The sequence below is a fragment of the Clytia hemisphaerica genome, unplaced genomic scaffold (genome assembly GCF_902728285.1).
Source record: "Clytia hemisphaerica strain Z4C2 unplaced genomic scaffold, Clytia hemisphaerica genome assembly, whole genome shotgun sequence".
NCBI lineage: Eukaryota > Metazoa > Cnidaria > Hydrozoa > Leptothecata > Clytiidae > Clytia > Clytia hemisphaerica.
Window position 1 is genome coordinate 269947 of NW_027104496.1, and position 13823 is coordinate 283769.

At 33.0% G+C, this 13823-nt stretch overlaps 1 protein-coding gene across 1 annotated transcript in view; it reads right to left on the minus strand.

Moving 5' to 3' along the window:
- The window catches only part of LOC136821680 (maestro heat-like repeat-containing protein family member 1), a 67958-nt gene extending 56675 nt beyond the window's left edge, over positions 1 to 11283 (minus strand). The window contains exons 1-13 of the mRNA XM_067077892.1: positions 11201 to 11283; positions 10762 to 10907; positions 10338 to 10469; positions 9951 to 10113; positions 9430 to 9528; positions 9045 to 9199; positions 8601 to 8741; positions 7749 to 7841; positions 6862 to 6940; positions 6378 to 6491; positions 5743 to 5816; positions 5220 to 5339; positions 226 to 339 (exon numbers count right to left, since the gene is read on the minus strand). Of these exons, the coding sequence (XP_066933993.1) occupies positions 226 to 339; positions 5220 to 5339; positions 5743 to 5816; positions 6378 to 6491; positions 6862 to 6940; positions 7749 to 7841; positions 8601 to 8741; positions 9045 to 9199; positions 9430 to 9528; positions 9951 to 10113; positions 10338 to 10469; positions 10762 to 10907; positions 11201 to 11240 (1470 nt within the window). The 5' untranslated portion in view covers positions 11241 to 11283. The remainder of the gene's footprint in view (positions 1 to 225; positions 340 to 5219; positions 5340 to 5742; positions 5817 to 6377; positions 6492 to 6861; positions 6941 to 7748; positions 7842 to 8600; positions 8742 to 9044; positions 9200 to 9429; positions 9529 to 9950; positions 10114 to 10337; positions 10470 to 10761; positions 10908 to 11200) is intronic.
- Between the last annotated feature and the right edge of the window lie 2540 nt (positions 11284 to 13823).

Below are 13823 nucleotides of genomic sequence, written 5' to 3' on the forward strand. Positions count from 1 at the left end.
TTTTACTCCCTGAAAGAGTTTACACAATGAAGTATAAGCCCGAAGGACTAGAATCGAATCTTAAACCTTTATCAGGCAAGAAAAAGTGAAGCCTTAAAATATGCGCCGTATATTGCGCTTCAAATCCTACCAAGGAGATTCGATTCTAGCCCTTCGGGCTTATGCTTCATTGGGTTATGAAAAACTCTTCAATTAGTGGTTAGTACACTGAACAAAAGGACATACATCTTCCATGACGTCGATGGTAGTGGACATCAGGTTCAGAATGTTGATACACATCGAGCGCACAGCGGAGGGGAGAACAACTTCTCCGCCTTCCCGCCCTTTTATCGGTGGTTTCTGAAAAAGAATCAAAAAATATACCGGGTGCGCCACAAAAAAGTTTCTCTCTTTGAAACTAATTTTTTCGAAATCTAAAGATTTTAAAAGAACCATTCCCATTGCATTGAAAAGAAGAAAGATAAACTTAAATTTTGATGGGTCACTTATTAAATTCGATTCATTAGATCAAAAGTTATGCTCAATTGAACGAAAAAGTTATTTTCAGAAAGTGCTCGAAATCGTTAAAAATCGACCTATCAAATTTTTATTTTAAAATTGGCAATCACAATAGCCTTTACATGATAAAGAGCATTTTTCAGTAACTAAACACATAAATTTTGAAACTGAAGGGTCGCAGAGGGTTTAAAATCTTCAACAAAATCACTTTAATTTACTTTTACCGAAATTTTCCTCATATTTTTGGTTCTAGACTGGATAAAGTCTATGTAAGGCTGGATCTACCTCGAAACCCGTATTTGATGTATTTTCATGAATTTTACCAGATTTTTTGGCCTTTTTCGATGAATTTTTTTCATTTCATTGAAATTCAACCTTCCTTTATACAACAAAAGGTCATTTAGACAGCCAATTATCATTTTTAATGACTGAAACGAAAAAACTGATGTATCATGTAATGATGCTTCTGTTTGATTTGATAGGTCGAATTTTAACGTTTTTCAGCACTTTTCGAAAGTAACTTTTCTATTCAATTGAACATAACTTTTGATTTACTGAATCGAATTTAATAAATGATCCATCAAAATTTAAGTCTATCTTTCTTCTTTCCAATGAAATAGAAATGGTTCTTTTAAAATTTTTAGATTTCGAGAAAATTAGTTTCAAAGAGAGAAACTTTTTTGTGGCGCACCCGGTATACCGGGTGCACCAAAAATTTGAACAAAAAATTTAAATCCTGAAGTTCACAATATATCTCAACAAACATGTATACTTTTTTTTGGTGCACCCGGTACTATTATAATTATACACTTATTGACCCTAAATATTTGCTAAAATGAGTTTGAGTGTTTACCAGGGCATGAATGCACAGATATCTTATATTAAACACTAGATAGAGCTACTCTGTCCTTAGCTGAAGCAAAATAATCCACCATCTTTAATAAGTGGACCATTTTTCGGAGCCGGCAATTTGATCGATCAAGCCTATCTTTCGCCACGTCGCTTCGCGCCATTCAGCAGTCAGGAACTATTGCAAATTAGGCTATGTTCGCCGAATCTGGCCTAACTTGGATATGATGGCTTAATTAAGCCAGAAATCGTAGCCTAATTAGGCTGGAAGGAACAAAATTCCAATTTTTGACTTGGATTTTAAAATCCGCGTCAATATTAAGCTTAAAATGTCAAATTCTTATTTATTTGAATAAGTTCCGAATGTTTTTTGGGTAAAATTTGAGCGGACTGAGAAAATATTCAGTTTTTAAATATTATGCTGTTTCAGCAAAATTATGTTTATATATATACAGCAGTACAGTACAGTCGAAATTATTTCAAGATTAATGTAAACAAACGTAATCCAAACTTTACTTTTGAAACATGTTTTATCCATCTATTTTTTATCTTCATAATAAACTTGTTTCGTACACTTTTAGATTTTATAAACAACCTTGTCAGCTATAATATGTAAAAAACGTAAAATAGACCTTCCTCATTTTAAATATTTAATCAATAATCTATCAAGTGTAAATGAAATATCTTAATAACATATCTTTAAGATCAGCAAAACGAAAAAACTATACTTTCTACGATGGCTCTGAGGGAGAATTTCCTCTCCATTTCAAATTCTCTTTTCCTTTCAAAACAAACAATAGGTTCTATTGTTTAACAAAAGGAGAAGTGAATTTTAAAAGGAGAATTATCTTCACCTTTTGTCAAAAGGAGAATTTTTTTCACTTCACCTTTTGTCAAAAGGAGAATTATTTTCACCTTTTGTCAAAAGGAGAATTATTTTCACCTTTTATACGATGGCCCCGAGGTTTCTCCACTTCTAAAAAAAGTTCTGAAAGTTTCAAGAAGAGAAGTAAAAATTTAAAGAAGGGAAGTAAATATTTCGAGAAGGGAAGTAAAAATTTTAAAAAGGGAAGTAAAATGTCTTTAAGTATCGAAATTGTGATTAAATTTCTACATTGGCGAGCTGCCAAGATGGTTTTAACCCTTTTTAAATTGTTTAAAGCACAAGACAACGTCTAAAACACGTGATCCTACAACAAAGATTATATAAATATAAGTACTCTCCCAAAGTAATTTTATAATTTATGAAAAGCTTTATAACTTTTGCTTAAGGGATAGCTTTAAACGTTTAATCACACTAATCAACATAATTGCCATTACAAACATCCTCTGGAGTCTGGTAAGGGGTCTCTCAGTAATAACAATAAACTTTCTACGTCAGGGGTTGTAATCAAAACCACGTGGTATTTTTGTCATTTTTTACTTCTCTTCTTCATTTTTCAAAGCTTGAAAGTGAAGTAAAAAAATCAAGAAGAAAAGTAAAATTTTCAGTGAAGTAATACAAAAAAATTACTTCTCTTCTTAAAATTTTTACTTCCCTTCTTCATTTTTTACTTCTCTTCTTGAATTGTCTTTTTCTAGAAGTGGAGAAACCTCGGGGCCATCGTACTTTTATCAAAAGGAGAATTTTTTTCACCTTTTGTCAAAAGGAGAATTTTATTTTTTCTCGCCTAGATTTGGATTTTTAGACTAATCGTCATGCATTTTAACCTTGAATTTTAACCTTAACCTTAATCGTGAGTTGATGAGGAAAAGCTTAGTGATTCCCGTTGTCTTCGGACCATCTTTAATCTGGCGTTTGTACGAAAACCATGCGGGCCGCGCAACTGATGTAGAAAACAATTTGCTTCAGATTCTACTATTATTCTATCATTTTAGTCAGAGAATCTGCCGTATACTATCTTCGCTTTTTGATTTGAATGATAGCGCTGCGATACTTTTTCCACCATCAGATTTTCAAAGGCAAAAAGTAGTTGAGCTCCAGCTCCTGGACTATCTATCATTCGGCTTTACTTCATTTTTCCCTCCTCACTCTAAATGCGGTCCGTTTTGTTTCTGGGAAATCTAATAAAGGTTATCATGTCATGGCCTGGCTATTAGCTAGTACTGTTCATATTCAAAATGAATGATTGTCCACACACGTGTGCATTCCCTTTGAATTCCCATTTCCATTTTGTCAAAAGGTGAAGTGAAAAAAATTCACCTTTTGTGTTAAAAGGAGAAAAAAGTTCACCTTTTGTGTTAAAAGGAGAAAAAAATTCATCTTTTGTGTTAAAAGGAGAAAAAAATTCACCTTTTGTGTTAAAAGGAGAAAAAATTTCACCTTTTATATTTCACTTCTCCTTTTCATTAAAAGGAACGGAGAAATTTTGAAAAAGAGAATAAAACCGCTTTCAGAGCCATCGTAACTTTCAAAGCCCACGATAACAACAATATATTATGATACTATTTTTTTTTCGTTTTTCAGACAAAAAATGGCGCGCTGCATGTAGAACTTAAATCGGCTTAATTTGGCTATCATGGCCAAATTAAGCTATAATTTTAATAAGATAATCACATCTTTTCACTCCGCTCTAAAAAGAGAAAAGTTTTTCGCTTTAAATACTCTTCTTAGTACAAGTAACAAGTTCATGTAGTAAGATTGACGCGGATTTTACTTGTTCTCAAGATATTTAGGTTTGAATATTTCATATATCCAAATTAGGCCATTAATATCCTAACTAGGATATAAATTCTAGCCTAATTAGGCGAACATCCTAGTTTGGCCATCATAGCCTAATTTGCAATAGTTCCTGACTGTTCAGGTTCCAAACTGTGACCTACTGTGACCTTCTTTCAGCAAAGATGGCGCATTATTTTGCTTCACCTGCCGTTACTTGGGAAATACAGAGTATCTCTATCTAGTGTTTTATATATGATATACCGGGTGCGCCACAAAAAAGTTTCTCTCTACAAAACTAATTTTCTAGAAATCTGAAGATTTTAAAAGAACCATTCCTACTTTACTGGAAAAGAGAAAGATAAACTTAAATTTTGATGGTCGATTTTCAACGTTTTCGAGCACTTTCAGAAAATAACTTTTTTATTCAATTGAGCATAACTTTTGATCTAATGAATCGAATTTAATAAATGACCCATCAAAATTTAAGTTTATCTTTCTTCTTTCCAGTAAATAAGGAATGGTTCTTTTAAAATCTTTAGATTTCTAGAAAATTAGTTTTAAAGAGAGAAACTTTTTTTGTGGCGCACCCGGTATGTGCATGAATGACGTTAAATTTTGTGGCTATAAAGAAATCAATGCAACGAATTCAGGCCCAACCTTGTAAAGTCTAACCCAGTGTCCTCTCAGAAAGAGGAATGCTAGCCCTGTGATCTATAAAAAATAGTTTGCCTCGATTTTACTTAAGCAGATGCACACTGCCTCTTTTTCTTTAGTGAATGTTCGAAAAAACTTTCAAAAAAGAGAATACAATAGCAAAATAAAAAAAGTACATTTGACGCTTTTTAATACGATTCTCTATAGTATACAGCGTCGTTTATGAGCTTCTTGTTGACGGTGACTTTTGATATTATCAAGTAATGGAGCGTATCGAATAAGGGAGCGTCATTTATGAGAGTTACTTGTTGACGGTGACTTTTTTAATATTATACCAAATAATGGAGCGTATAGAAAAGTAGAACTTCGAATTAGAGAACAAAAACTGTATAGAAAAAAAGCTCCAATCCTCATCATTAGCTCACTCAACTGACAAACACAAACAACGTTTGTTCTAACGTTCATCTAACGTTATATGGACGTTGTGAACTTTAGATCAACGTTAGAACGACGTTAGAACAACGTTGTGTGCGAGTTGGGCAATGTTAAGACCTACCTCATCATCGGACAGAGAACACATCCTGATGATAAACTCCACAAGCTTCAAGCCTCCCTCCAATCCAAGGTAGTCGTGGTGAGCCATAGCGATGATACATTGCGCAAACGAACGGCATACCTGGAAAAACAAGTCCTAAAAGCTGCCAAAAAAGACGAAATACAACAGCGTGTAGAGGTTATTGATGTTTTTTTATATTTTAACGTAGTTTCCGCCATTATGGAAGTAAAACGTTCGAATCTGTAGAGATTCCTAATACGCGAATCGAACGTTTGCTTCCATAATGGCGGAAATTACGTAACTTAACAAAACATGAGAAACCTCGGCTCTTTACAAAAATCATGGTTAAAAGCTATGATATATACCTTAAAAATGTTTTTTTAATAAAACAATTTTAAAGGTACCACGCAAAACGGACTTTCGAATGAAAGACAGTGTTGTATATTATCGTGGGGGAAATGTCAGTCAAAACAATAAAATGAATATCTTCATATTCGTTTCGGAACAGAGAAGACAATTTTACCTTTAAATTAGACTCAGCTTGCACGATACTGACACTTGATAGAATGAGCTCTTTTTTGTCTTGTAAATAATCGTCTGAAATCGAAAGAAGAATGAATGGAGGAAAGCTCATTTAAAGGAGTTGGCCTTGCACGGTGTTATAAATTCTCTCAATTTTGCTCATTATTTTTTCAAATATGTATATCACAAGCGATTTTAAGTACAAATGAAATGGAACGTTCTTAAGCAATCTGGAACGTTCCATTTGTATTTAAAGTCGCTTGTAATGACAAAAAAGGGCTAATTTTAGGCTCTCCAAAGATTCATTAGGGGGGATGATGAAGAAGTAGAAGAGATAAAAAATTGAGCTCTAAGCTTTGATTTTGGTGAATTGTAGCATGCTCAATGTTTTCAGCAAAATCACAGAAATTAAAAGCCTGTGCTACCCCCTCCCTCAACCTCTTTCTCTGTGCATTATCGGCTTTTTTATGCTTGCTAATAGCGCCAGAATTTTCTCTAGCGTCGATCAAGTGGCCTTGAATAAACGAGGAAGAGATCGCACTACCCAAACCCCTTTCACATCTATATCCATTGGGTGTTCTACAAGCAATGCGTCAGACTTTATTATAAGCCTGTTAGAAACGAGAAAGTACGTACCTGAAGAATTGACAAGATGTTTAAACACAGAGATTGTAGACGTGCGAGATTTCTCGTTTGAGATTTCCAGTTTCTGTTGAAGAAACCCTACAACACGATCTGAATAAGCTTGAGCTAAAGAAATGAAATATTGAATATAATTTAAACAGTGGTATGTTTTAGGATTTTCAAGATTCCTACGTACACGAGCTACGGGAACAGACGGGGGGAATTCATTGGGCCTAACTGATAATTGCTGAAAATTCGCCGATTGGTGTGCTTTGAGTTTGAGTTTTATCTAAAAGTCCTAGTTGCAATTTCACTTAAATCTAATAAGGATGTGAAAAATATACATTTTGAAAAGACTTTCACCAGACAAAAAAATTGCAAGGCCCTAAATTACACTGCATATGATTGATTAAATTACACTGAAAATGATGACTGGCAAATCAAGATTTTCTTAGTAATTCCAAGAAAAAAGCTGATAAAATTAAAGGATACTCACTAAGAACTTGAAAGCATCTTAGAAGTTCATTAAAATTCTTTACAGATTGGATGTTGTTGTAGTCCGGTTCCACGCACACCTGATAATGATAAGGAAAAGTTTCTCTCAAAAAAGTTTTTAAATGCATTTGTTCATTCGTTCTAACGAGTCAAAAAAAATTCCACTCCGGAAATTGCTGTCAAATGTCACTGGTCCTAAAAAAATGGCCTCCTAATTATTCATAAAAGAATTTTAACAGAAAAGATTAAAAATTCTAATTGCAACCATTTTTTAGTATGAAACAGTTTTCGAATTCCCCATTACACAGGATTCGAATCAACTTCCAGTTTTTCCAGTCCAAATAATAGAAATTATGAGAAAATCTGAGATGAGATATTTTGGACCAAGCCTTTAGAGACTTCAAGGTCTGCTATTACACAGGCATAAATCTGGTACAGCGAACGAGGGAAAATAAGCAATTTTATCGAACATAATTAAGCATGCAAGAGTGATGGTTGCACTCTGTACGTTGTGCCTGTTACAGCGATTATCTTCAATGATGTAATATTTTAAAGATGTTATCCAAATTCACTTTGACGGCATTATAGCAAATTTGACGTCAATTTTGCCGGCATTAATTAATGAATGAAAGCTAACGGGCATAAATGACACTGGCGGGCCATAAATGAACAATCGTGAGTATAAACAATTATAAATCCTGCAAAAAAAGCGTTATCCATGATATGCACCATTGCTATGTCTTCCAACAGCTGATTGGCTGTAAGTGACGTAAAATCAGTCAATACGTCTCTTTCAACCCATCAGCTCTTGGGTCCGTGGAAGACATTGCAATGATGCAATGATATCATGAATTGGTATATTAATTGGTTGGACATGAGGAAATTTACCTGAACATGTAGCCCTTGCAGCATTTGATCAAGATGCGGTAACAACATCAAGGATCCATCCTCACACGCTGCTGCCAGCACCATACCAAGTGACTGAAAAATTAAGACAAAAAGAGACTGTCAATTTTATGACTGCACTCTTATTATAATCAATAAGGTCTTTAAAGATCTTTTTTTCATAATTCTTGATATTCATGACGTAATCTTTTTTATACGGAAATGCCCAGTGTTTTTCAGGTGTTTACGTATAATATATTACGTCATCAATATCAAGAGTAAGAGGAAGGTGATGCACTCTGCGCCTTTTACCAAGTAAAGTATGAAATTTGTTTCTTATATTTTTCATATTGGAGTTCTGTAATCAAAATATTATACTAATTATTTGAATGAAAGTAAAAAACAAAAACAATAAAAACCAGCCTTTTTGAAATTGAGTCTATTGTATGTATGTGCCTTGAAGTGGAGTGGGAAATGCACAGATACTTTACCCTTGACAACAAAGCAATATTCTATCAATCGCTATCAGCAAAGCGTTGAGCTGCACTATTTGGAGCTTTGTACAGTGTGTCCAAAAAAAAACTGAACAAATTTTTATATAAAATGAAATTTTTATATAAAATGAAATCCTTATAATAATATAAATCCCCATACTGCAAAATTTTAAATTTTATGACTTCTATTACTTAGTACTTTAGTCTCACAAACCTAATCAATCCTTTTTTAGAAATTGAATATCTATTGATTAAACAGAGAATTCTAATCTTATTTCACCATTTCTAACCCTAGTTAAGATGATGAGTTTTGAGGATTTTATTTTATATAAAAATTTGTCAGCTTTGACACTGTATGTACCTGGGTGATGACAAAATGTTCAGGGTGTCTTCGATAGAGATTTGTAATTCCCTGTAATAATCTTGATAGATTTTCTTCCAATTTATCTCGTGGTAAAAGCTTTGACATGTGACCGAATGCTTCAACAAGTGCAAGACGTACCTGTCCAGAGAAAAATCAAAATTGAAACGTTTCGTCAGAGCTTCCAGGAAACTTCAAGATAATAACACTGAATCAAAAATAGATGAGTTTGGAATCTTTTGATGATAATGTAATAAAAAAAACAATTAAAATAAATTAATTTTCAAAATCAGTCAATCACTTGTCAAGATCATGCAACCTCATTATCTTCACCCCACAAATATCTCAAAATTTACAAAATCCACAAATTAATTAAGTATGCGGCAAAATATATGCAAAGAAAGAAAAGCAAAAAAATCCTGTTTTGTAAAAAAAGTGTAGTACCCTTGCTTCTTTGGAGGAGTTCAGCCATGCTCCAAACATGATTTCATAAGCTGTAAAGATTTCACCGCTGAACCTGTCCTTGGTGATGTCTGGGTAGGGAGCATTTTCAATGTTGGCACAGTACTCCAAAATTGCTTCACTGAAAGATCCCATACCTGCAAAGGAAAGAAAATTAGTCAACAACCTATTATTATTATTTAAATTTTGGCACAGAGTTATATAAATTATGGCTATAGAAAATAGCAGATAATTTTAACAATACAGTTGACTTGTGAATAGTTTAAAGGACCAAAATTTATTCAAGTTACAGGGTTAATAAATAATAATAAATATCTTGTATAGGAATGACGGTAACACTTTCTTTAAGGTACACTTTACTACTTACATGAAGAGAAAACCCATCTCAAGTTGTCTTGTTTTACACTTCCAAGCATTGATAACATTCTACTGAAGATGTCTTTGAGGAATGGGACAACACCAAAGACTAAAATCAAATAAGAAAATGGAAAAAGGTTACTACATATACAAAATCTAATGTTTTGTTTGAGTCTTGAAGAGAATGATAAAATGAGAAAATTCTATTTTAGGAAAAAATTCAGACTAAAAATCAGCCCTTTATAGTGTAAGAGACGATTAAGGTGGTCAGATTTAGCTTATTTTTACTTCCCGGACTTTAAAATACCTCTCAACCAGAATACAAATCTGTACAAATCAATGACAAAATAGTGCAAGATAAATTTCTGTTATCATTTTCCTTTACCAGACTCCTCCTGTATCAAACATAATGATATCAATCGATTGCAAGCACTGAACTTTACATAGACCCTAGACTCTGATCAAAGATGGCTGACATAGCTTGGTCCAGGGTTTATGGAGGTCAGTGATTGCAAGGGGAATTTCAATTACCATTTTCCTTGGCCAGGTTTGCGAGTGTGAGGACTACAAAGTAGTGGGGAAGCTGACCAGGAGTAATTTTCTGCAACATTTCCTGCATCACCTCTTGGCTGAAGTACATTCCAAGTGCAACAAGAACGTTAGATGCAGCTGTTTGCCAATCAGGAACAATTTCCTGCAAAATAACGAGAGCTTATTAAAAAATGAATGGAAATCAGTCAAAGACAGAAAAACTTCATGCAAAACTATTTAAAAAGCAGATATCAACAGATATAGGCAAAGATCTTGATTTCATGTTAAAATGATAGTCCTTCCGATGCTCAGAACAGGCATTCACTACACTATGGTAACGAAAACTGCCCTCACAAATAACATGGATTACTTTAAGAGTTCCAATACCTTTGATTTTGTAATTTCATTAGATCCAAGTAAAATTAACTCTTTCGCAACTTCAAGGGATACATCTTTTCCAGCATCTTTAATGACTTTCGTCATGATTTCAAGGAGCAAAACTCTGTGCCCTTGAGCAAGCTGAAAAATTAATTGAATAACAGCATTGAATTCATCAAGTAGCCAAACACAACCGCACGTGGCTTGTTTATATTTTTTGGTTATAAGTTTTGAAATCTAATTTTCTGCCATGTTATTGTTAGACATTATTAAAGACCTACTTCAGTTTAGATTGTGAGACTCATTGTAAAAGAATATAGTGTTCAGTTCTTGTGACAACTGACATAAAGGTGTCGCAGTACCTACGAACAAAGATTAATTGCAATAGTTAGTAAAATTTTTCAAATTTTCAAAAAAACAAGTGGTACAAAACCTTTTGATGTTTTGACAAATAAACATTGCATGATGTTAAAACCAGTTCCGGTTGCTTGATCCCAAGATTGTGAAGAGAACATTTCATATCAGTTCGGACATCGGCTTTTTTATCATATGCTGCATCAATCAATGCATTGACAAGTTCTGTGAAAAAAATTGATGAATATTAATAAGCAGGTTCTGTGGCTTGATATGCTTTTTATTTAGTGTCTCTGAATTTACTGAGAACTTATAGCTTTAGTTTCAAGGAGTTCTATAATCTGCTTTCAAATGCATACCAAACTTTTTGCATTACAGGGACATCAAACTTAAGATAAAGGCTGGATTCTTTAGATATAGTTTTTTTGGAATAATGCTGAAATGAAAATATTTTTTAAGTTAAAAGACACAATGTATAGCTGGTGGTGATGTGCGCTTCTAATAAGAATCAAACTTACCGTCAATGTTTCCACCAGTCTTTTTGATACCCTTTTCCATTTTTCTATTTGTTAATATCAAGAATCTAGGTCATTCTAATTATTCTAAAAAAAGTTAAAAACAAGAATTCAAGGTCTCAGAGAAAATTAATTTAATATTTTCAAAATTCAATGTTAGCCGTGGTATTCATATACATAGCGTCAGCCTGGGTTTAGGTCCCAGGCAAAAATTAGGTCCCCCTGAGTTTTATTAAGTCCCCCCTAAGATTTATGAATTTTTTGTTAGCCCCCAGGACTTTTGACCCTAGACACTTTCAAAAAATTGATCCAGTAAAAAAGGTTTTTCCAATGTAAATTGTGTTCAGTTCTAAGGTTAAGATAAAATATTTTACACACTTTCTAATTCTATAAAAATATTGCGGCGCAGGCGAAAATTTTTCAGATTCATAGAGCTTCAATTTGGCCCCCGTGTTAAGTGATGTGATTTTAGCTCCCCCAAACAGGGGGGGCTGACGCTATGATATATACCCGAAGTAAAATCTAGATAAGAGAAACATATCGGTAACCAAAACAATGGAGATCAGATGATTGAAATTCTGAATGAACTATATGAAAGACTTTTGTCTAAATAAAGAATCTAAGGTTGAAAGATCTCTCTAAAAACATAACAAAATAACAATAAAAGAAAAACTGACCAATAATAACAGGATAACTGCAGTAAATGTAAACTGATATCTAGCTAGAATATAAAAAAAGCCTTACAGTCAAATAAACAAAAATCCTGAAATCAATTATATCTTTCCAGAAAATACTCTTGCTTTTCACTCAATCAAATAAAAATTTGACCAAAAAGCTGTGACAAATCTTTAACTTGCAAAGTTGGTATGATGGGAGAAACCTACCATAAATATATCAAAACTAGGGACTGAATAAAATATAGAATGAATATAATATTGTTACACCTTGAAATAAGGAAAACGATTTTTGAGTTAATAAAATATTGTATAATGAAAAGTAAGAAGGCATTAAAATCGTTACCTAAAAAAATAAAGAATTGTTTTCGTTTTTAAAAATATGAACTAAAGTAAGAAAGTCAGAACTCAATTTCAAAAAATGTCTAACGTTACCATCATCTGACTGCACATGCATGGATCCTTCTAGTTCTACTCTGTTCCATTATTTTGCTCTTCCTTTAAGTCTAAACTTTCCTGACTTTTCTTCTCGTCAATTGGTCTATGAAATGTCATTTGAGCAGCACAAAAAAAACAAACTATTCCTTTCAAGGGTTCTCTTAGACCCGCTTTTACTATGTCTTTATAGTACTGCGTGTAGTTTACAAAATCACAACGCTGCCACAATTTTCTTTTACAAATTGAGCAAGGACCATAAATTGGTTCTCCTGTATGTACTGGCATATGGAACTTGATTTGGGATTTCTGAGCAAAACCTTTTCCACATTCAGGGCATTTGTGAGGCTTGGTATGTGTCTTGATGTGGTTAGTTAGCTTATATTTTTTGTCAAAGCTTTTAAAACAAAGCTCGTATGGACAGGGGTAAACTTTTCCTTTTTCTGCCATTTGAAATCTGTAAAAAACTTAAAGTTAGAATGATTTATATTATTACCGAAAAAAGATTTCAAGCATACAACTATGTATAGGTTATTATAGTATGGGATATGCGATAGAAGACTTGAGAAAAATGAAGTGCTAGCAGTGAAGAAATAAACACCATCTAAAACTTTAATAAATTGATATGTTGCTTAATAATTTTGCCAAGAAAGATTATTTTGATGAAAAATGTCCCTACGGCGTCCTAGCAGCAAGTTAAAAAATAAATAATGTTAACTGAAAGAAACAAAAAGGAACCTGGAAATTTCTACATGAAAATACTGGAAAATAAAAAGATTAGGCTGAACACAATGATTGATTTTGCTGAGTTTGCCATTCATCATCACCACTTTATCATAGAGTAGGCAAATTGGGTATTTTTGGGTTTAATACAAAAATCGAAACCAAAAAAATTTCCCAAGCATTTTTCAAAAGAATATTGAATTCAAGGAATAAATATAATAGAAAAACCTTATTCCAATAAAATTGTTCTTTGCTATCTAACAGGCTTAGGCAATTACTTTTTTATTTTCTGGTTTACGGACATTCGGAGATGAACTTTTGGACCGGAGGATGGAAAAAAAATTTTAAAAAAATTGCTCTTTTCAAACTTTAATGTCGTAAAAATTTAAAAAAATATGTTTTGAGAAAACTTACATACTGTACATTATCATTAAGAACGTTTTTAGTAGGGAAATTGTGTTTAAGTTATTAAAGACCTGGACACTGACCCTTTTACTTGCCCTTCTTGCTTTTATAAAATGTAATTTTCTATAAAGTTTGCTTTTTATAGCTGTTCAGTACAAGGTCGGAAGAGCATAAATAAATAAAATATTTGTAAAATCCAATTTTATTTTTATTTTATTTTTGCAAAAAAAACGTCGGCGATTCCGTAAACCAGAAAATAAAAAAGTAATTGCCTTATAGGCCATAAGATCAATATGTAATAGTTATCGGACATTTGCGAATACAATATGAGAAATATTTTACGAGTTCCGCGATCTTCCCGTACAATATTTTCCGAGCCTTTAGGCAAG